This window comes from Larimichthys crocea, chromosome III (genome assembly GCF_000972845.2).
Source record: "Larimichthys crocea isolate SSNF chromosome III, L_crocea_2.0, whole genome shotgun sequence".
In the NCBI taxonomy this organism is placed as follows: domain Eukaryota; kingdom Metazoa; phylum Chordata; class Actinopteri; family Sciaenidae; genus Larimichthys; species Larimichthys crocea.
Window position 1 is genome coordinate 48,610,863 of NC_040013.1, and position 23,117 is coordinate 48,633,979.

At 41.5% G+C, this 23,117-nt stretch overlaps 1 protein-coding gene across 2 annotated transcripts; it reads right to left on the minus strand.

Annotated features, from left to right (window-relative positions):
- Nucleotides 1–4,068: 4,068 nt before the first annotated feature.
- tbx1 (T-box transcription factor 1) lies at nt 4,069–13,887 on the minus strand. 2 transcript variants are annotated; one of them, XM_019279603.2, is made up of 8 exons: nt 13,254–13,887; nt 11,649–11,988; nt 9,201–9,302; nt 8,674–8,845; nt 7,747–7,902; nt 6,620–6,687; nt 5,932–6,032; nt 4,069–5,208 (listed from the first exon to the last, which is right to left on the minus strand). In XM_019279603.2, exons 1-8 carry the CDS (start codon nt 13,435–13,437, stop codon nt 4,826–4,828), a joined length of 1,506 nt encoding a protein of 501 aa, XP_019135148.1. In that variant the 5' UTR covers nt 13,438–13,887; the 3' UTR covers nt 4,069–4,825. The 2 variants fall into 2 exon arrangements, with proteins under 2 accessions (XP_019135148.1, XP_010731756.2); XM_010733454.3 differs by having other exon boundaries at nt 11,649–12,039.
- Between the last annotated feature and the right edge of the window lie 9,230 nt (nt 13,888–23,117).

Consider the following 23,117-nt stretch of genomic DNA (forward strand, 5'->3'; position numbering starts at 1 on the left):
TTCTTCTTCTTGTGTTCAAGGTTATGTTTTGAATATATGTAGCAAACTATTTACTGTCATTTGAAAAATATATGAAATAATTTTGCTGATTTCTTTCTTTCAAGTGCCTGGTTTAATGATGTTTTCCTTGTTTCCCGCAGAGCTCCATGTATTCCTTTTGTCCTTGACCCCACTAGTGACTTCTTGCATTCATAACAGCTTCCTAACTCGCCTGTTGGCTTTGAACAAACACTAAAGGTGGCGTGGGCCAGCTTCCGTCCGTTCTCTGATAAATCAAATGCTGGGTCCATTGGTGCAGATGTCTGCTGAATGGAGTAGACAGCAACCCACTGACTTTAGAAGTGCTTGGTGGGGTGGCTGTGGACCTCGTAAATCACTTCATAATGGATCATTTAGGAAGTCAATAAATGGACGGGGAGACTGTCAGCACAATAGGCCCTGTGCTTCACTTATCACCTAACCTGTGTCTTCTTTGGCCTCGAAGGTCAGAGGTCAGCCTGGCTTTAGGATAGGACATAATCTTTTGGGTTGTGTTGGTGTGTGTGTGATGCTGTCAGTCCCTGAGCCTATTCGTGGATGCAGATTATTTAGGAAACATTAAAAAAAAGTTTAAAAAGAAATGATTTGTAGAAAAAAATCACCTCTGTATGAGCCAAAGTTAACATTACGCATCATGGTTAAGTTGGTTTTATTTATTTTTTCAAATGTGACTCAATGCAAATGTATCAAGGCTCTTTTCCAGTGCCGATGATGTGTTTTGATGTTCCCCATAAAATGTCCATCAGCAACCTCATGCACACCATAAACCGTAGCACCTTTTGTATTGGTTGAGAGGCCGTAGTAGGGGGGAAATGTGAAACACGTGTTCTGTTATTTACCTGGCTTGTTTTTAATAACTGTCCCCAGATTTGGCAGACAGGAGAAGCTCAGCAGCAGAAATGTACACAGAGGTGATGGGAACGAATCGAGACCCTGATAGGCCTGTCACAACAGATGTTCCAGATGCAGCCGAGTGTCAAATGATGCCTCAGGTTGCATTATCATCCATCCTCTACCTCTTCATACTTCAATGGCAAGTCCTTGGCACCATGTCTCCTGGAGCCTGAGAAATCTGGGCACATGAAGCGTTTTGTATTGTAACTGGGCCTGAGCAGGATGCTCTTTTCCACTGTGTGAGATGAAGAATACATTGAAATATTGTATTTGAAAATGGCTGAGGCCTGTTGAAAGCATCCTGGAGCCTGGGTGCATATGTAGAAATATAATGTGGAAAATGTTTTCAAACACAGGCACATGCTCACTGTATTACTTATATTGAGGTGCAATTCATTATAATTCCTCCAGTAGGCGCAATTTCCCTCATTTACCACTTCTTTTATTTAGTTTGTAAGGATTTTAAATATATCTGTAGTAATCTATATATTTTTATCTAAATCCAGTAAAACTATGATAAAAGAAAAAAAGTTATAAAATCAGTTACTTATTTTTCTGGGCTTTTACAGGTCTATTCACAGTGCAGGGCTAGTTACAAAATGAGGGCAGGCTCAGGCTTCAACGTCAAGTCTCCCCAGACTGATGCATACAACACCAGGGACGCAATTTATGAAGAGTGCTGCAGCAATTTTCATTGCTCGATGTACTTTGGTGCAAAATACACAATAGTTAATGGTGCAGGTGGGAAGAGGCTGATATTATTATTTACATTTACTCAAGTTCTGAACTTCACTGCAAACTTGAGGTACTTGAGCTTTACCTTGAATATTTATTGCATTTCAGACTTATACTGCAATTCAGTGTACTCAATATATCAGTATTGAAATTAATTTTGTTTATTTTACGGATTGATATTTTGCTTGCAATATGTTTCTAAAATATAATACCTAGTTGTAGATTAAACTGCCCAGCAGAAAGCTATATTGAGTAGTAATAATTAGGGCCAACTACAACATTGCCAGATATGGCAATAATCCAATAATATATAGATAGTACAACAGATGGCATTTTAAAGTTAATATTACGGCTTGTTATTATTTATATTACTCTCTGATATTCCTTTATTTTTAATTCATTGAGTACTAATATTTTCACATAAGTTGTATTTTCATTGCAAAGCTTTTAGCATTTTTATATTTTCGTATTTTCGTTTTATTGCTATCAACCTATGCTTCCTTGCTTTGCCAAACCACTGCAACTCCTAGTAAGTCGGTCCACATTAGTGTAGACGTACTTGAACTAAGTACGGTGGAAATGATTGGGACTGTAATCATTTGTGTTATTAATACAGAGAATTTTATTTGTTACCTAACACGCAGATTGCGTTGCTGCCCTGAGGTCCCTGTTGTCCTTATTTAGACCGATTATCCTAAACGGGACATACATTAGCAGCCTCCTTGATGTTTCTTATGTACCGTGAAACATATAATTAGTCCGTTTATCGCCTTTTGACCCTTCTTCTCCCACCACTCCACGTGATACCCGTGCCCAACCCGCCACGAGCCCCCGGCGGTGCGGGGACAAACCCCGCATGGTCTCGTGGTGTTTCTGTGTTCCGGCTGGCTGACTCTGAGCACCTGCAGGCCGGGGCCGGGGTCCGCCACACCGGGCGGCTTCCTGCAGACTTCACGGGAGCACGCACTGTTATGTTGAACTGTTGTTTGGGCTATTTATGTGGGCAAGTACAACATTTTAAAAACATGTAAAAAAAAAATAATAATAATATTTGACTTTATTATGACTAGACGAAAAAAATCACGTCTGATAGCTTTAAATATAGATAGATAAAAATAGAAAAACGGGCAATAAAATACACAATGTAGAATTACTAGAATTAAATATGGATACAGTAGAATCCCTCTGAAATTTGGAGGATTAATTAGCTGCAGTTAATTTGGCATCTTCTTGTCAAATGTAAATGTTAAAATAGCTCGCTCAGGCTATCTTAAACTTAATTGCTGAGTCATTATCCGTGTTGGCTTCTTAATAAAGAACATGGCGTCTGAGCTTTAGTCACCGCCCGAGCAAACCAAAAAACCATACAAGCAATTAGTCTGCTTTTAAATGAGTGGAAACATTATTTAACCTCTGACACCTTTACAAGCCATTAAACAGTCAGAGGTCAGGCGCCCTCGGGCGTCCTCTTCCCCTGCTCTCCGCTCACTGCCAGCTGGGTTCAAGGAGAAAAATACATTATTGAAATGAATCATTAGGGTACGCTTCCCCTTTGTGTCGTGACAGGCACAAATCCCAAAGCAGGCTATTTTTTTCACAACGAGATTAACCTTGACAACAAAGCATTCCTCATAGGACTTCAAATAGGAGATGGAAATGGCTGCACAGAAATGAGCAGGTGACATTCTTAAAATATCACTCAACTGTCCCATTAAATATGAGCAATGATATCCTTTTGCAGAGGAACAGGGGAAATGTGAATGCTGTCTTTTTTTTCTTTTTTTTTTGCAGTATGTAGGCTATGACATGACATAGGTTCTTATTTTCTGGGAAGTGGAGTTTTTCCAAAACACACATTTCTGAGTTATGTTAATTATTAAATACAAATATTAATTAAATTGATTCTTTTACTAAATGATTTGCAAAATAGTATGAATGCTTATTTAATGTCCAATAGTATTAATAATATTCCATTTTACTTACAATTATCATCACCTAAATGCTGCTTTTTTTATGAAAAGTCTTTCACTGCAGTGATACCGTTTTGAATGGCCTCTTGATACAAATTGTATTAATGCTGCATCAATGGAAGACACTAACAGAAAACCTCAGTATGTAATGTGACCACAGCTACTTCAATTGCACACAGGATTTGTCCAAACTGTGTGTGTAGGAGTAGGAAGTATGGTCGACGGGTGCATTTACGTGTGTGCATTTTTCTTCTTCATAGAACCAGTTACAGATTCCAACATGTGAACTGTACAGCCTCAGAGCCCTGACTGCCGAGGACTGCAAGAACAGCAGACAGCTCAACCCAATTCAACAAGGCAAATCCGGCCGGAGAAACCTGAACAATGCTATCAGTGAGGTAAGCTTTTTTTTTTTTTTTTTACCCTCCCTCCCCTCAGCAGTGCAACAGCAGACAGAACGTTGAATGGAAGATCTGCTCAAAGACCATTTTCTTTATGAATTACAAGAATTTAATGTTTATTTTACAGATACAGAACAGTCATTCTGCTTCATTTATTTACTTTAAATTGCTGCAAGTCAGTGCCATGGTACAAGCTTCTCAGAGCGGCTCAAGATGTTCAGAACGTTTCAAAATCAAATTATTTTTTTTTTCCTCAAACAAAAACATTTCGATGTGTTTCGACACCATCTCTGATGAGCTCAACATGCAAACATCTCGTCTACCTAGAAGGTTGATGTACTATGTAACATATGGCTTTTTTGAAAGCAATAAAAACAAGGCAAATCAAAAAGTGCATCCAACACAAAGAAAAAAAGAAAAAAATATTTCAATTCCAGTCTGTGATCAAAGGTATTGTCCGTGTTAAGGAGAGGTCCCTCCTGTCTCCTCTGTTTGCTGGCTCAATGTCTGCACTGCTCAGGTGAGAGGTGTCCTTGTATGGAGCCTTTTGGGTTCAAAGGTCAAAGCAGACCTCTTCACGGCCTCGGAGCAGGTGCCCGTGCTTAACCCAAAGAGGCATTTCTTTTAAATAAATACGGCAGGTTTTATCCAGCAGGAAGGAGTTTCAGCCTGTGAACGCACCCCGCAGGTTGCATAAGCCATCAATAGACAGAACTGTGTTGCCCTTTCCTGCCTGTTTCCATTCCCACAGTGCTGTGCGCCATTAGCCCTGGTGGACAGCAGTCATTATCTGGGCCCGTAGTCATAGTTAGAGGGGCCACTGGTGGCTGAGTACATGTTAGCTGTTGCTGGGTTCATGTGGTGGTGGTATGTGTGTCCTCTGATACTGGGTAAAGGGTAGGGCGACGGCCTGGTCTTGGCTCCCAGGTAGTGTTCATAGGTGGTGGGGTACTTGTAAGGGTGGTGGTGCAGGGTGTCCGGCGGTAGAGGGTGGGGGTCTGACCGAAGGTCATGGGGAGGACTGGGTCGGCCACCGGTGAGTGGAACAGCATGGAGGCCTCCCGGGACAGGCAAGGCGGGGCTGAGGACCCGGGACATCAGTTGGTGAGCCGGGTCTGCATGTATGGGCGTGCCGCTGGGGTCTCGCTCATACTCCCGTCTACTGTCCTCTGTGCAGGAAGAGACATGAGAAGATTCAGAGCGAGTCAGTGTGTGGTGCTGACTTTGTACCAGCAGGTTATGTACCTTTGCATAAACAGTGTGTTGATTCTAAACTACGAGAGGTTATGACAGGGACAGGGTTTGAATGCTCTACTGGTCGCAGTGTTTTTAGGTTCAAGCCTGCACTGTGCTCAATCCTCATGTCAAACCTCAACACTCCTAAAATAAGCAGTGCTTATTATACTATTTATTTATCGATGATTAATAAAAGCAGTGAATAATTCAGTGGGTCATAATAGAAAACATAGCTATAAACTCCCTTCAGATGGATTAGAGGCTTTTTAAAGCCACAGTGAAACATTCCAATTTAATAAATGTTAAGTTATTGTTGAGCTAATGAATAAAATCATGATCATTGTAAGAAAATCTCATTTTCATTGCAGGTTTTAGTGTCTTATGGAGCTGTGGTCAGTGATGTAAGAGCATAAGACGCTCTAGTTTGTTAGCAGCAGGTGACATTGATTGGGTGATATCTGATGTTTAATTAAAAGCCAGTATTGGCCTGATACTGCCAATGCACCACTGCACTTTAGGTAAGGAATATTGGCTAAAATATTAAAACAACTGAAAGTGAAACATTTCTTGTAAAAGCTGAACAACTCAACATGAATGTATGTTTCTTGTTTGATGGTAGGAATGCGTTGAAATGAAACAAAGAGCGAGCTGCAGACCTTTCTCTGTGCCGTTCTGCTGAGGGGGAGATGACATTGGGTTTCTTGTTCTGGCAAAGGCACTCATTATTGGCAGAGAGCCTGGCCTGTGATTCCTGGGCCTGGAGCGGGGAGAATGGATACGGTTACATACTCATTTAATGAATGTCAAGGGCACAATTTCTTTATTATATTAAAATGATGAATGCACATTTTAAGAGTTTACACTGATGCATGTAATGAGCATTTACACATTGACAGGCCTCCAATTTACAATGAATGAAACGTGAAGCAACATTACATGACTCAGATTGGTCTGTTTTCTAAAATAATCAAGAACTCCCACAAACTTCAGTGTAAGCGCCCCTTTTAATGCTTTTATAATTTGAAGCATTTTGAATAAATCTTAGCACTGCTGCCTGGGTATACCAGATGGGCGAGGTTTATTCCACTGTGACAATTATAAGAGTGTCTGGTCATTTGTCAGTGACAGAACAGCACAGTCCATTGACTTTCAAACAATGTCTAGTGATTTCTAAACTTCGTGGCCCTCATTGTGTTCTTTTATGTGGAAAACTCCACCCATCTGGTACCTGTGTGAGATAAACCAAACAGCAAAACTATTTTGCAAATGCTCTCATTCTCTGACATTTTTACACCATGTGGAAACATGCCAATAAGACTGTATTGTTTGAGTGTAGAAGCTCACCAGTCCTCCGGGTCACAGTCCCTGAAGCCCTTTGCAAAGGGATTGCTGGCTATCTTCAGCTGTGTGATCTGAAATCCAGAGCACAACAATTAAATAAACTTCAACGCTGCCTGCTGGAGTCACACACAATGTCATTTCCATTTCTAAATGTGTTGGGTTTCTATTAGACAGGATGGCACTGATGGGCTGGCATCATGGACTCAACATTTATCCACAACAACAACAAAAAATCAATTAATAAAATATGTATCAGTCCCAACAGCAACATTTCCCTTCAGTGTTATTTAAAACACAAGTGAATCCGTTTACCTGCCACTCAATACAGAGGTTACATTGTATGTCTTTTCTTGTATGGACTCTTCTGTCTCATTTACAGCTGCATAGCGTCTCATCCGCAGACTCCCACAGTCCCAGTCAAAAGTTATTTATGATCATAATTCGAATATCACCTTCATCATAATTTTACTGCCCTTCAAAGTGATTTCTGCTCATTCTGTCTCCATTTCATGAGTCACACCATAAAGACGATTATTGGCTCGCCGTAACCGTAACTGGAGCCATCGGGGCTTCAAGTGTAAAAATAATTTCCACTTTAAACTTTGGAAAATCTGTGACATTCAACATCAAATAGATCAGAGTTATTTCATCCTCTAACCTGATCACCGTGCGGCCATGGGGATATCACATTCACAATAGCGCGCCGACTCCCGCCACTCTCCCGCAATTGCCTCTCGGAACCGAGTTTAATTTCAATATTTCACTCGTTACGAGTCGTTGTGAAAAACCAATGAATGCACAGATGTGTGAATGTAAACAGAGTGATGGGAAACAGAGCGGGACGACGCAGAAAAGGGAACACAGCTGTGCGCACAGAGCAGAGGGAACATTTACGCGCAACGAGCGCGCAATGGAAGAGACTATCTAACGGAACACACCTTATTTATTCGTTAATAAGACTGCTTTGTTAATCTTACTTTATTCACAGATGATTTGAAAGTGGCCTGATTACCCCGTAGTAATATTTTTTCTCATATGGTTAAATATTTCCTATATTTATATCCCGTCAGAATCAGGCCACATCTCTCGTATAGCTGCTGGTTTCATGCAAGGTAATAAATGCTTCTTACCCGGTGGTTCTGATAGGCTGTGACCGCTGTAAAGCGGGTTTCCTCAAAAACAAAGGTTTTGTAATTCTCCTCGGCATATTTCTCGCTGTCCTTGCGGGGGTCCACATAAACCACATGAAACCTGGGCTGATAGCGGTGCATGGAGTTCAGAATGATCTGCAAAAAACAAACAAAAAAAAACGGATGATTTATCAGCACTCATAGAATCATAAAGCAACACTGCACAGGCTGAAATCACAAGTCAGACTATTTTCGATCTTTTAGTTTTTTTTATTCAACTATAATAAATATGACCGAGCAAATGTACATAAATGATGATTAAAGTTTAAAGAAAAAAAAACAAAAAAAATATTTGGAATCAGATAAAACACCAAACGAGGTAGTTAGGTGAATTATAACTATTAAAATGATCTTTTTTGCTAAATATAAATGCAGAAATAATCTGACTCTCCTGTTAAATGTGCAGAGCCATGTGATGCCGTGACATTTATCTAAATATCGAAAAAACAAGAAGAGCTGCCGTTTTCTTTCTGTTAATCACAGCTTAATGCAGCGTCACACGGAAACACTCCGGCAGAGTGGAAGCTCAAGCGGGAAGGGCTAAAATAATTTCCAATGGTGAAATATTCCACTTCCTTTCCGTCATTTTTGGAATACAGCCTCGTGTAGCTGCAGTGTCATTTGACTGTTACAAAATACCAAGTTGTAATACTTGTATAAATCACACATATCAATCAATATGAGGGCGAATAAAAATGTTCAACCCCTCCTTAACGGTAGTAATCTTTCTACTGGGACTCCGTGTGTCTTATTTTGCGGCTTGTACGGTTACCAGTTTGTTTGGCTCCTCAAAGTGCAGTTAAATCGCTGAATAGTCAATTATTTGCCTTGTGCTGTTTATTTTTTCTTTTCTTTTTTTGTACTCACATGGCCGTTGTCGTCCAGCAGGTTGTTGGTGAGTTTGAGTTTATCAAAAGAAACAATCTGCTTCATCCACTGTGCGCCTTTGGCCGGAGAGTCCGGGTGGTAGTGGACCCTGCCCGGTGTGGCGGGGTCAGCCTTACCGGCAACCAGCCACGATGAGCTGTGGAAAGCGTACCTTTAAGGTAAAAAAAAAAAAAGTTAATTAAACACAAAGTTCCGATTGTCCGACATGCAGTTCAATAATAATAAAAAAACGACACAGGCCCATCCATGTGTGAGATGTGTGGAGACACTGAGGCTATCTAAAGACATTAGAGAGAGAGGCCTCATGATTAGAAATGTCAGCTTGTAGTCACCAACATTATATCAGGCAAAATGTGATTAAAGTGAAAATATTTCTGAATATTCTACTCTGTCATTGTTTCGTGCATATGTCTGTGAGTTGTGCTCGGTAAAAGCATCCAACATTTAACGGTTCTGTAGTGACAGATGTGTGTGTTTCAGTTGCGTGAAGACCTCCAAAAAGTTACCTGTAACGTTTGTCATCTACAGGCAGGAAGTCCATCAGGAGCATGTAGTCTGCCATGGGATCCATCCCAAATATTTTCACTTGGAAAGTTGGAAACATTCTCCTGGCAAAGAAAAAAAAACACAAGGGGACTGTTAGATCGAGGCTCTGTTGCTGCTTGCATATTTAGTTTTTATTTCCTACTATTTTAAACTGGTCGTGTGTGTGTGTGTGTGTGTGTGTGTGTGTGTGTGTGTGTGTGTGTTTGGACAGTGGGATTCAGCTCTTTGAATTATTTGGAATTCATCGGAGGAGCCAACAAATGATTTTAACCAAAGTGTTTTTAGAGGGTCAGCATGTTTTGCAGAGACTTGCAGCTCCGGGGCCTACACAGAGCCTCGTTTTGGCCTCGAGCAGGAGGCTACAAGAGAAGACAGACGCTTCAAGCTATTGGAAATGACGTGATTGAGTCCGTGCGTAACCAGATAAAACTCTCTCTGATCTGAAAGGAGCTTTGCGTTTGTTGCCTTTTAGCACCGCTTTTGTAATTTCTGGCACGACGCTTTAACTTCTACTCTCCTCTTTTGATGAGTTCCAGACGCACGTGGAGTGGAAATACACACGCGCAGATGGGTGTTATTTTGAGTAGGCGAGGTGTGGCACTGCTCTATAGAGAGTTCAGCTTTGACTTTGCACTTTTTGTCATCGGGATCGAGAGGAAAAAAATATCCAGCCTTGTATTTGTGTGGTAAAAATACATATATACAACTGGAAAAATCTAGAGGCCATACATGCTACAATATTATTATATATTATATAGATTTCACAAATGTATTCATAATTTTGTTCCTGCTTTGTCCTCGCTTCTGGAGGTTTAGGTCTTGCGGCACCCTTAGATGCAAACATTTGTATTTTTTCCCTCCGCCTCATCTTAGTTACTATGTCGGGCAGATCCATATCCCCCAAGAACATCAGCTGAAAGTTGAGTAATCCGCCGAGTCAGTGAAAGGGATCCTAAAATCAACGCTCAATTAACGTCAGTGTTGTGGCTAGGTGAGGCTGAAGGAGCTTTTAAAGTGCTCTGCTGCAGATCTCCTTTCTCCTGTCAGACAACGCAGAGCGGGGAAACTCAACCCTCACTTTCAGGATTAACTCAATTATCTCATGCCTCTTTATATTACTATAATGCAGGAAAACTCGGGACGGCATTTGGGGACGTTTTTACGCGCCACATTTAGCGTTTACTGCTCAGTATTAATAGGATACTAGTGTAGGATTTTATTGGCTGTGTACGAGGGTCAGAGGTCAGTGCTGGTAAGATTTTTTTTCTGCAGCCTAAAGATACAAGCAGCTCGACACAAGCAGAATAAAGTCGAACTTATGCAATAAAAACGTCTCTAATTCATTTTTTGTATTAAAATGGCGAATCTGGCCAAAGATCATAGTCTGATTTTACTTTATATTATTCACGCTATTTCTGGATTTTTGTGAGACTGTGGAGGAAGGGGAGGGAAGCAGACAGACACTCCTATAATGACGAAATAAGCAACAACAAAAAAAGTTAAATACGTGTCGAAGCCCGAATAAAAAACAAGATTGCAGCACTGTAATCAGCTTGCATGTCTGATCTTTGTTCACACGTGTAAAGGCCATAACGTGCGGTGCGTAAAACTGAGACCTACGGTGCCGAGAGTCCTACTCTTCAGTATTTGGTCTATAAAACAAAGCAGGATCAGATCAACGTGTTTTTTTTACAGCTGACACACACACACACACACACACACACACACACACACACACACACACACAAAACAAATACGAGCCTCCATGCGTTTGTCTGAACCGCTCACCAGAACATTAAATGAAATATTTTTTAAAGGTGCGCCAACACAAGGATTATGTCTGTGTTTATGTATCTAATTCATCTGGTTTGGTTTTTAAACAAACATGTTAGGCCTAAATGTGCAGGAAGAAAAACAATAATTTTTGTTTTTAGAATATAAGACAGTTTGAATCCATAAATATGTATGGTGTAAGAAAAACAACATACAGCCGGAAAGTAAAAAAAAAAAAAGGAAAAAAAGAAAGGTATTAATAAAGGTTTGCTGAGTCTGAACTCCAGAGAATAATAATAATATTTAAATAAAACTCCCTATCTTTATTTGGTTTAGTCCTAATTTCAATCATATACATTTTCAAATCAAAATTCATTATTATAATTTAAATATATCCTGAATATCTGATTTGCGTCACAGACAATAAATGCTCAGAAATACTAATATTTATATCCAGAAACTTTTACAGAAACTTGTTTAATGTCGTGTTGTTGTTTTTTTTCTATAGGCAGGATATGGAGTAATATTCTACATAATATTTTAGTTTAGTCTTTTCGGTTTATTTATCAACTCTAATCGAACGCATGAAAGAAAAGTTATTTCCAGCCTGTGGACTGTGTAGGATCTGTGCTCACCTGCCAGCCTTGGTAACGATCATCTCCGTGCCCAGCTGATTAAATTCGTCCCATAAAGCTTTCATCTCCAGCTGGACGTTAATGTTGGCCACTTTGGGGTTCTTCTTCACTATAGTTTTGCCGTTCGGTGTGGAGTTGGAGGACGACGAGGAGCAGTTGGGAGTCCCGCTGTCACTCGGCGGGGCCTGGCCAGGGTTAGAGCCCGGGTAGTTGTAGTTGTGCTGGGCTGCCGGACAGGGCTCGAAGTGGGACTCATGTTGGCTGTAGGGGTCTCCGGGGGACGGAGAGAGGTGATAGCCCCCCGGCGTGTTGAGGCTGCTCAGGCTGCTCGTCGTGAAGGCTGCAACATCGCAAAAATGGGACAGCTGCGTCAGCCACGGACTGGATATGGCTGAAATCATCCCAAAAAACTGGATTTACTAAATATGCCTTGCACTTTAAGTCGGTTATAACACAGAGAGTTAAAACATAAGTAGGATTCGGTGATCTCCAGATGAAGATGTCACGCACAAATGCGCCCCTTTCGGTTTAAAACTTTCCGTCTCGGCTGCTTATTAATCCCTGAGGTTTCATCCACTGCCAGCATACTACAGTCTGCCTGATCTAAAACAGCAAACGTCCGAATAGTGACGAAGTGTTTCCAAAAAGAAAAAAGAAGAAAAGAAACGGAAAAAAAAGCCCGTGGTGCTCGCGTAAAATCTCTGAGCTGTTCGCTGAAAGGAGCGTCGAGTGCGTGTGAATTAGTTTTTGCTTTGGATCGATTGCGCTCTGAGCGGCCTCTGTTGTGCGCTGCTGCAGTGTGTTACACTGCAACCCAGTCTCCTCTCTTATCTGTCGCAGAGGGCCTCCCCTTTGCGATAAAACCGGTTCTTATTTCTATTTAGATAAGGAACTGCAGGTAATGTGCCTTTTCCTCGCCTTGGGACGAGACTGATTGACAGAGAAGTGCGCCCCTTTTTAATGGGCTTTCCGGCACCCATTTAACTTTTGGATAAGGGTATCGCCCACATCACCCCCGTTAGCAAACAATAGAGGATCTGGCCAGCAGTGTGGAGTGTAAACGGTTTACAAGGTAAACACACATTGATTTGCATGAACAAACAAACAGGCAGCAGGTGACTGTTGCTTTCTCGCCCCCCCTCCTCCCCCCCGCGAGCTGGATGTGTGTATTAGTGTATTATGGTCTGTTTTTACCATTACGCACAGGGTGCCCGTGTAAACCCTCCTCCTCTCGGCTTCATTTTCAATATATGAGTTCCTGTCCACGAATTAAAGTTGACTCTTTGTCCAACGCTTTGGGTTTTTGGAATAGGAAACTTTCGCCCCCACTCTGGCTGCTTTGTATGCAGACTTCTCCTCTCTTATGGTGACTACCAGTTCTGAATTTGCATAATTTTTCACAGTGTGTCAACCGCGTCAGAATTTATTTTGACAACAATTTCATTCATGCATTCCAAACAACGCGCTCATGTGTAGTTTTGCGTTTGGATTTCAATTGTGCGTTTTGAAAATGTCGAGTTGCGAGCAGATGCAAGGTCTTATATAACATCGGGTGAGATGTATACATGCTATAGTGGCTCTATTGGCATCAACAAACAGATTTACCTTCCATTTCCCGGGTGACAGTGCTGTAGTGCATTTTAAAGGAACTGTGGTTGTGCAGGTCTGGCTTGTCCAGGCCGGTGCTCTGTTTGTGAAACGCTGCGTTTCCTGCTTGCTCTGCAGCCGAAATCAGAGAGGCAATACTGAAAGCATTTGCCTTTGGAGAGAGGGGACCGCCGTCGTCCATAGGCAAGTGATCGAGTCGGGAAAAGCCGTCCCTCCTCCTCCTCCTCCTCCGCTTTCCAACCGCACAGAAAGCAGGAGAAGGCTCGGCACAATGGAGAAGAACATGCGCCAAAATGGGGTTTTCACATTCCGCCACCGGCGCTCCGTGGGTGCGAGAGTTTGGAGTAGACTGTCCTTAAAGTATTCCCACAGCTATTGTGAAGACGCGAATAACTCCTCGATGTTCAGATTCATTTGATGAACCTCTAAACACGTCCTGGTGTCAAAACATAGTTCATCCGCAGAGAAGAGAGAGAGAGCTTCGCTTGTTTCTCCTCCGGTCGGTAGCGGGGTGGTGTCATCTGAGTCCTGCCTTGAGGAGAAGCTACTACTGCAACGAGAATGTCAAAAGTGAGCGAGATCCACGCCTCCCCTGAACCACTAGGAAAAAAGTGTCTGCGCCCTGCACTGGATGTTTTATTTCAATAAGACCGTGTCAGTCATTTGAATTCAACTCCAACGTCATTGCAATGTCCGGCTTCAAAGTGCGCCACTTTTCCAGTAAATTATGGGCCTATATATGAGTTTGCATATTTTAGCGGTCCAAGCCCAGATAGAGCTGCTCCTGCTGCAAGTTTGCCTCAGACATCACAGGCTGCAGTGGCCAGAATGATCCAAATGTTAATACGGAGTTCAGTCTGGAAACCTTTTTCCCCCCCAAAAAAACCTATTAGAACATAAAAGAACAGAAGTTGATTCACATCCTTTACTTCAGTTCTATTTTTTATTTTATTTTTATTATTTTTTTGCTGTTGTCCGGCACCTTTGTGTCTGCTCGTCTTCTTTTAATACAAGCAAAATATATACATGATGCAAGAAATGCAGAAATTGAACCGCATGAGAAGTGGCATGTATTTAACTTTATTTAAGTTATGATTCACCAGACATTCAGGTGACACTCTCCACATTCAGTTGTTTTTCAACACCATCCATCCATCCATCCATCCATCCATCCATCCAGACGGTCTGTTCCAAAAGCATTTGTTGCGTAATTTCACCAGATTTCTTCAGATTTACGCAGCCCATTAAACTCTCACATATACCCCACTACACAGAGAAATGCACCATTTTTACGCAGCATAAACGCCATCCGTGCAGTCAGTAAACAGAGAAAACAAACACACGTAGCACTTCAGACCGGAGCTGGACTTGACCTCTCCGCCTCTCTTCCACTATCGCCTTGTTGGTTCTCAGCTTATCGAGGTTCAGCTTTAATGTGCAGTAACCAAAGATGTGTTTAGTTGGAGCTGCTGAGATAGAGACCGGATGGTCTAATTTACACCGGAGTCATTAAGTTAAGTGTGAAGGCAGCAGCGGGGTTCTAATGGGATAAAGCCTTTAGGGGGATTAGCCCTATTTGTTTTGGATGTTTCTCCATGGGAGGCACGGAGCATAAATAAACTACAGCAATATTTTTTATAGATAGATAGATAGATAGATAGATAGATAGATAGATAGATAGATAGATAGATAGATAGATAGATAGATAGACAGATAGACAGATAGATGTGACTCACACAGAGTGGGGAAGCACACAATGTGGCTTTTGCGCATTGATTACTCTATGAAGGAAATCACGCATGGCGCAGTCTAAACTAGTATAAACCATCGCACAGATGATGCATTTCTCCCAGCGTATGCCGGGCTGTTTTATCAGACATGATGCCATCAATACCGACTCACTTCATCATTGCCAAGTCGGAAGCCTCCTTTGTAAATACCCAGGTGATAACAGACAAAATACAGGAGCAGATCGAAACGGGAAGAGACTGTGTTGGAATTTCTCTCGCAGGCCTCAGCAGCAGCCATTGCACAGCAGAGGCATTCAACAGTGAAGACTCCGTCTAAACATAAGGACTACGTTTTTTTTCTGGAATATTAAACGGAAAAAAGAAATAAATAAACTTGTTTGACAACGAACTGTACTCCCTTCCCCCTCCTCACCCTCACCAAACCGTGTTGGCAAACTTAAGAGCATGGAGGAAGTGTCAAAGCAGAATTCAAATCAAAAGCTCAAAATAAATAAAAGAGTGATTAACTGCGGAAAACACACACCTCAAGGCTTCATGTGACTAAGAATGCAAATTCTCTCTACGAGTGAGTGAGCGATGAATCATGCATAGGAACACAATCTTAGAGCATGTTAAAGACACGATGGGAGGTGAAGATTTCCAGAAAACAAGCTGTAAACTTTCTGTTAAGCGCGCAGCACACATTAATAACTTAGTTATTACCATAGTATTTTTTTTTTTGTTTGGTTTTAGAGCAGTTTGAGCAGGAGAAGCGTTTAAATGTGGTTCAAATGTGAAAATAAAGTTTGATTTTCATTTTGAAGGCACATCTGACTTTATTTGACACCTTTTTACTTTGTAGGACTTCACGTACGAGCCAAAGCTGACAACAAGTGAACAAAGTGAGCAAAGTACGTGATCAGCATCCACTGATTAGAGGATACAGGCCTGAAAAGCGGCTTCAGCGTTTTTCTCGCTCACTGACTGATGGACACAGAACAGCGAGGTCACATCTCTATCTCCTGTCAGTATGAAACCACGTCACTGCATGTTTGTTGTTGGGGTTTTTTAATCGAAAATGTGATGGCGTAAAAATTATTATTCATATTGTGGCCAGTGTGGGAATTTAATCAGTGTAGAAAAGTATTTAAATTATGGAAAAACTCGCCTATTTAAGAGAGAAAATATTTTCTATGAATTTCCATAAGAACACTTACTGAAATGGCAGCACTTACAGTCCACGCACTTTTAGTGCCTATACGCCTGTTTACGTGGTGTAATAATAGTTAGTTAATTATCTTATTTCGTTGTTTTATAGTCAATTAGTGCATCTGCAAAATAGATCTGATCCCATTCGAACCTTTGGATTTTTTAACATGTAAATTGAAACTCTGATGCTTGAAGATCTTAATTTTTTTTTTTTCAAAAGTTAAAATTTTGGAAATTGTTCCACTTTAATTTCAGACAGGAAAATAATATTTGCTATCATTATGCGTTGTTCTCTGTCTCATATCCGTGAAGCTGAAGCTGACAGGCTATGCCCGAGGATGATCGGGGCCAGCACTGTGGCCCTCGGTGTCATCTGTCGTGCGCTTTTACGCACTCGAACGCGCCAAAACAAATTTAGTTTGATAAAAAAAAAAACCTGTGTTAATGTGTCGGTTTGACACGTTGTCACATTCAGTCACAGTACGGATGGGACACGTTGTCTGTTGCTGGAGAGCCGGAGGCTTGTGTTCCTCATGTACTGCAGAAGAGGCCTGTGTGGTCTCTGTGTCCTGTTGTGGTTACATGACAAATCACCAAACCGAAAAAAAAAAATCCCGCCCATGCGTCATTAAAACTGTGCATGTCTCGTAAAATGCTGTTTTTCTGTCTTCTTATGACACCGAGGTGTGATTAGATCTTCTTCTTCTTCTTCTTCTTCTTCTTCTTCTTCTTCTTCTTCTCCTCCCCCCCTCAGACAAACAATAAAACAGCATCTCATCTCCTTTTGATGTGCCTATATGTATTCCTCCACCCTTTCATTTAACGGGACCTGTCTCTGCCACAATCACGCCGATAAAATAATGAATTACACGCTCACGTCAATTAACAGATGATAAATCACGGCATATTCCACTCATCATAAAAACAACCATTTTCACATTCATGTTGCGTGACTGAAGCTGTGGGGACCGAGGCGGCGCGCTCCGCGTATAAAACCCTATCCTATCTAAATATTAGTCTAAATCCCTGAATAAGAAGCAGAGGAAGTGAGCAGTTGACCGCTGACAGCAGAGGGCCCGGGGTGTCCCCTCTCTCCGCGGGGCTTTTAGGAAATGCTCGGAGAGACGCAGGTATGCAGGAGGAAACATTCAAAAAGGTCCCTCAGCTATCTGTAGGATCCGGTTGGTGATCATTATGAGGCAAAAAATGTCTAAATCTATTGTGTGTTCAGAAGAAGAATAACTTTCAATAAGTTACCTAATTGAATTTACAGCTCACGAATAATCTGAATGATTAAAAAGAAACGAGAACTTTTGGAAAATTATCGGGAAAACATTTCTGCAAATGTCGGCTATGTATTTTACACATATATATGTATACATTTATGTATGCATCGACGCAATCAATGAAAGATCTCTACGCAATTTCTGTAAAATGTCAGGGACCTGCGATCTTATTGGCCTTTTAAATAATTCTAAGAATAGTTACTATTATTCCACCGTCCTATGATTAACACAGGGGCTGCCATTATAAAAGAATCATTGTTTTTATGGATGAGCACCAGTCAGGGATATGGATTAATATAGAAAGTATGCAAAAATATGAATGTTCTTTTTTGTGTGCAGGTGCAAGCAGTCTGCTGCCGTAAAGCATCAGCAGTGGCCTAATTTTGTCTGTTGGCTAAATTTGTGAATGCCTTCATTCAGACGTCCGGTTAAAGAAGAAGAAGAAAAAAAAGAAAATGTCCACCTCCTTTCCCGAAATGAAATGTCCACATCAGCACGAATACTAATTGGAGTTTTTCAGTAAAAACGTCCAAACATTTTACCACAGTGATGAATATTTGTCCGATGTCTATCAGTATTTGTTTTTCCTTATTTGTAATTTCATTTCTATCATCTGTCACTGAGTGTTTTTTTTTCCCGCGGTGTTGGTTGGTTGCCGTCATGAATCAGTAAAAAAAAAATGCCTCTAATAGTGTAGAACCTTTTTATTATGCGCATATGTGCACAAAAGACATTATAACATTGCAAACTGTGCAAACGCAGTATGCACATGTAAATACTGATGCGACTTTGTACAGATTTGCAGGTTTGCAGATCCACGTCGTCCTTCAGTAGCCCTTCAGTCATGCATAAAGGCGACCACAGTACACTAATCCTATTGTCTGTGTCAATACATGTGTTGTAATAATACAGATATGACAACAAAGCTACAAGCTCAAAGGGAATATTATTGGAATAACACAAGACACTAAAACAAATAGAAAACTATAAATCCACTATAAGATCTAATGTAGTGTGCATCCATAATGTTTGTATATGATTTTACAACTTTGGTCATATTATCTTCTTGTAGATATTACAGGGACGTTCTCCATTTCTGAAAGAAAAAAAAAAGACAATAAAAAAGAGCCCAAACACATTTCCTTGCTGGCATATAAATGTGGTTTTCCTGTTCAGCCCTGCTCTCTTTGTATTTGGGGGGTCATCATAAAAGGACATGTGCATAAAAACACAATGGAAATGAACACAATGGTTGACCAAAGGTGAAAATCATGATTCCCTCGTGTCTGTCCCAGACGAATTCCAACATATATTCCCACACACGTGTTAAAACATTGGAAAACAGGTTGCAGACCTTTTAATATTATTCATTTAAAAATCTCAGAGGAAGCACCATAATGGAAGTCTTATTATAACACATTCCTGAACTTTTTTCCTCCTGATATGACTTTTTTGTTTCTTTCAGTTGGTTGATACATTGTAGCCCACCATTTGAAATATATGTTTTGTGGTTGCAACCCAGTTTTTTGTCTTCGTCTTTTTTGGATTCTGAGGTTTCACGACTTCACTACCTGGTCTATTTGTCCAAGCAGCCATGCAGAAATGAAAAGGGAAAGAAAGAAAAGGGCAATTTTCACTTTCTCCCTCCCCCTTTAGCAGTTGTCTGGGAAGATGTGTGCCACCGCTATTTGTTTATTTTGGGAAGGAAGGTCCTCTCTCCACATGTCTTCTCTGAGTTAACGAATATAGTCTCGACAGCTGCCAACTGTGCCCTTCAACAAGCTCTGTGCAGCCTGGTCCATGCCGGCTGCAGGCTGGCCTCGGCACTCTGCTGCCTTCAGCCCCGCCACACCTGAAGCAACACTGTAAAGGAGAGCGAGCTGAACAGTCAGTTATCAACCAATTACAGGACATTACAGTCTGTTCCATATAATGCTTAAATGTATTTCTTTATTTCATCAGGACAGGAGCACTGTGATACCTGTGAATATTCCTTTCAGAGTTGTTATCAGTATTAATCAAGTTGAATTTCTCATGGAGGGACTCAGAGAGAGCAAAAACAGTTTGGAATGTCTGTGTAGGACATAGGAAGGATGGGGTGGGGTGGGGGCTTTGCTTGGAGTCAGATCCCTTTTCAAAATCACTTCTTCTCTTTCCCTCCCGTCTTTGTTTTAAAACTGGGAAGCTTTTAGCTTTTGAAAAGTATCCTTTCCCTATCTGTTGCACAGCGACCCCAGTCGTCATCACCTCGCCTCTCCCCTCAGCCCTATTGGAGTGCCGGTAAATAGCTGGCATTCCTGCCACAAAGAACCGATGATGTGGGCTCGGGGCCTCCGTGATCTCCCCAAATTAATTAAGGCCTTTCTTCTCCCCCGAGCAGGATCCGCGGCCTTTGTCTCTCTAATACATCTTAAGCCTGGTATTAAATGCAAGGGCAGAGTCTACGCTCATTATAAATCTGTCACTGCCTGCTTTGCTCTTCTCGGTCTGGCCCGTGATCCTAAATAGGCTTCAGTGTAGCAGAGAAGCCATCCTCCAGCCTGACTCTCGCCCCTTGCCTCCTCCTTATCTGCAGCCCCTCTATGCTCCCTACTGGCTTGGTATTTATTTGAATATGAGAAGGCCTGCTTGTTGTTTCTGGCAGAGGGGGGCTCAGGGCTGAAACCCCCCCGACTACCACCACCACCACCACCACCACCACTTCATGCCCCTCAGCCCCCCAACTTCTTCTATCCCTTCCTTCGTCCCTGCTCACGCCATCTGTCCGTCCTCAGCCACCCTGGCTTGTTCACTCTTCACCAGCCTCCGCTTTCGTGAACTTGAACCACAGACCTCTAGTCAAAGGCCATTACAGACAGGCTCACTGTGCATGTGTGTGACTGTGTGTGTTTGAGTGCATGTGTGCATATCCCATTAACTACTTTCCCCCTCTGGCTGAAATTAATAACTGTGTTAGCAGAGGTAATGTCCACGCCAGCAGGGTGGATGGAGTCTACTCCTTTTCTTCCAAAATCTCAGCTGAGTGAATATTTCCTTTACAGTCACGCAGTCAGTAAATGCACCTTTCAGAGGCTCATCCTGTTTCGTCCTCCTCTTCATTTTTGCTTCACCGCTAGCTTCTTCCCTTTGGCCCAACTGAAGAAAAGCTCAAACCTCTGGGGTCAGTGAGATGATGAGTCCTCCATTAGGTCTCCAATTCGAAGCAGTGAAGGTGTTTAGTGAGGTTCTAACGTGGAATTTCATTCTGTGACAGCAGGATTGGGGTCGCCTTTTACTAGCAGCAGGAAGTGGATAACATGTCCATTAGAGAAGCCCCCACACTAACCCCAGACAGTGAAATTAGGGGATCAGAGGCGTGCAGAGATTTGACCTTGAGGAATGCCAATACCACACCCCCCGGCTGGAAATGCACAGCGGTGGAGACAGGAAAATGAGCTACAATGTGGCTTTTTGTTTGGGCGTACAGGAGATTTGGGTTGAGGGGGAACTATTGGGCCTTCCTGTGCTCCTCTTCTGAGATGAAGAAGCAGGAAGTCACACAGGAGGTAAACAATGTGCAGAATGGAGCCGATACCAAGGACTGGAACCACCCCCATCATTCCTGCTGGCATGGCTCTGGGCCAGTTGATAATGGACACGGCGCCCACCAAACACCCGGCTTCCATGTTGCAAATATTTCCCCAACTCAAAAAATGTTTACATTCAGCGTAGCTTAGTGTGGAATGACCTGCAGACTCGGTGGTGGTTTTGCTTGGATCAGGCGTATCTCAGGTCTTAGGCTGTGCTTCAGGTCACAGATCTTTCTCTGTGCATCTTGTCACTCAGTCACTCAGAGAATCTGTCAAAAGCAGTCTCCACCAATCAGAGCGAGCACTGGGCTGTCTGATACTGATTACAACGATTCATCATGTCAGGAACTCCCTGCCACCACATGTTTGTTTTGATCTCTTCCTCTCCAGCACGGTGACAGTGAAAGATGAGGGACCATGTGGCCGGGCCGGCATTGTGCCATAGAAACCGCCAGCACAAGCAGCAGCTCTTGGTCCCACTACAGAGCTCTGCGCAATGGCCACAGCCCCAGCCCAGAGCTCTATGTCGGGGCTGAGAAAGGTTGAGCTCAATAGGGTGTGTGTGGCGGGGGGATTTGGCCGGCTGGCTAATTACAGACCCAAAAGTGTAACTTTAGGTGATGGGGGGATTAAGGCATGTTGACTTGTGTTCACTAGGGGGCTAAACTGACACTCAGTTCCCCCAGAGCGGACAGTTCCTGAAACCCCCTGGAGTGGGCTGGGGGGTCTGGGTCACATTAAGGGGGTACTGTGTGGCCTGTTAGGCCAGACCACATGACCAGCTCCTCTAAAACAAGCACTGCTGTGTCCATAATGTCAAACACTTCCTCCATCTGCATCCATTAGCCAGCTCTTGAGGTGGCAAGGAGCATTTGAGAGCTGAAGGAAAACAAAAGGTCCAGAGATTACATGGCCCTTGTATAATGAAAAAGTTCCCTCATCCATTGTACTGAAGCAGTCAAAAAATTTACTCAAGGAATCCATTCATTTTAGAAATACTGATAAGCTTCTCTGATGACCATTTTTGGAAATAAGAATATTTTGATTATATTGTTGTTAGTATGATGCATAAAGTCTAATCAGAAGACATCACGCAGCTAGTTTCTATCATTCCTGTCTATATTTGATATACACTTAACACTAGTTTAGTGAGAAATCTTGAAAAGGTTTCCTCACATTATTTTTGACTGCATAAATAATAAAATAATCATATTCTATAAAACCTGATGTAATATAGTACATACAATTAAACTTCTTTTGCAGACTTTTTACTATTGAAATTGAAAGTGTAATTAGTTGTTTTTTTTTTTGTTTAAAATCCAGGCACTAGATTGTTAAAAAACATTTTAAAATACACTTCAAGCCTTTCATAATGTATAAAAAAATATAGATTTTAAAATGAAAATTTAACTCACATTAAGAAAACCTGCATCGAAACATGTAAAATAATAAATCTGTGATTAATAAAGAAATGCAATTATCACTCAAATATTTTATTTATAATATTTGCCAGTAATTATTTATTGAGTAAATCACTGAGCATACACAAAAATGGAGCGATGAATTATTTGTATAAAACATATAAAGTAGGCCTGAATTAACCATACAAAACATTATATACTCTGCACTCACATGAAATTTGTATAAAACACTGGTTGTTTTTTTATTATTATTTGAAAATAATAAAACACTTTTTTTTGCAACTGATATTTAAGAAAACTCTGAAAATGACAAAGAAAGTATATGGTGGATTTAAAAAAAATAGTTTTAACAATAAACACAACAATAAAGACCATATGATCATAGAAATTACAATTAGCAAAAAGCTGATAAGCAACATAGATATTTTATAATCCCGATCATATACATTTCACTCATTCCTAACCAGAGATCATTGCACAATAAAACAAAAAGTACACGTTGGACCCTTTTGATCACCTGAGATATATTTCCTGGCTCATGTTTGCACAGTTCCTTGGATGTGTCTGCCACAGTTTTAAATGCCTTTATCTACACTGATATATCTCTACCTCACCCATGCTTTCATATAGGTATTCCACAGGCCCC

What these genes read in the sequence shown, in the direction of transcription:
- tbx1 (XM_010733454.3), bottom strand. Translation starts at nt 13,437, where the DNA reads ATGGACGACGGCGGTCCCCTCTCTCCAAAGGCAAATGCTTTCAGTATT. An exon ending in GTAGATGACAAACGTTACAG is followed by an intron (nt 8,846 to 9,200) that starts GTAACTTTTTGG and finishes TTTACCTTAAAG; the next exon opens with GTACGCTTTCCACAGCTCAT. An exon ending in CAGCCTATCAGAACCACCGG is followed by an intron (nt 6,688 to 7,746) that starts GTAAGAAGCATT and finishes TCTGGATTTCAG; the next exon opens with ATCACACAGCTGAAGATAGC.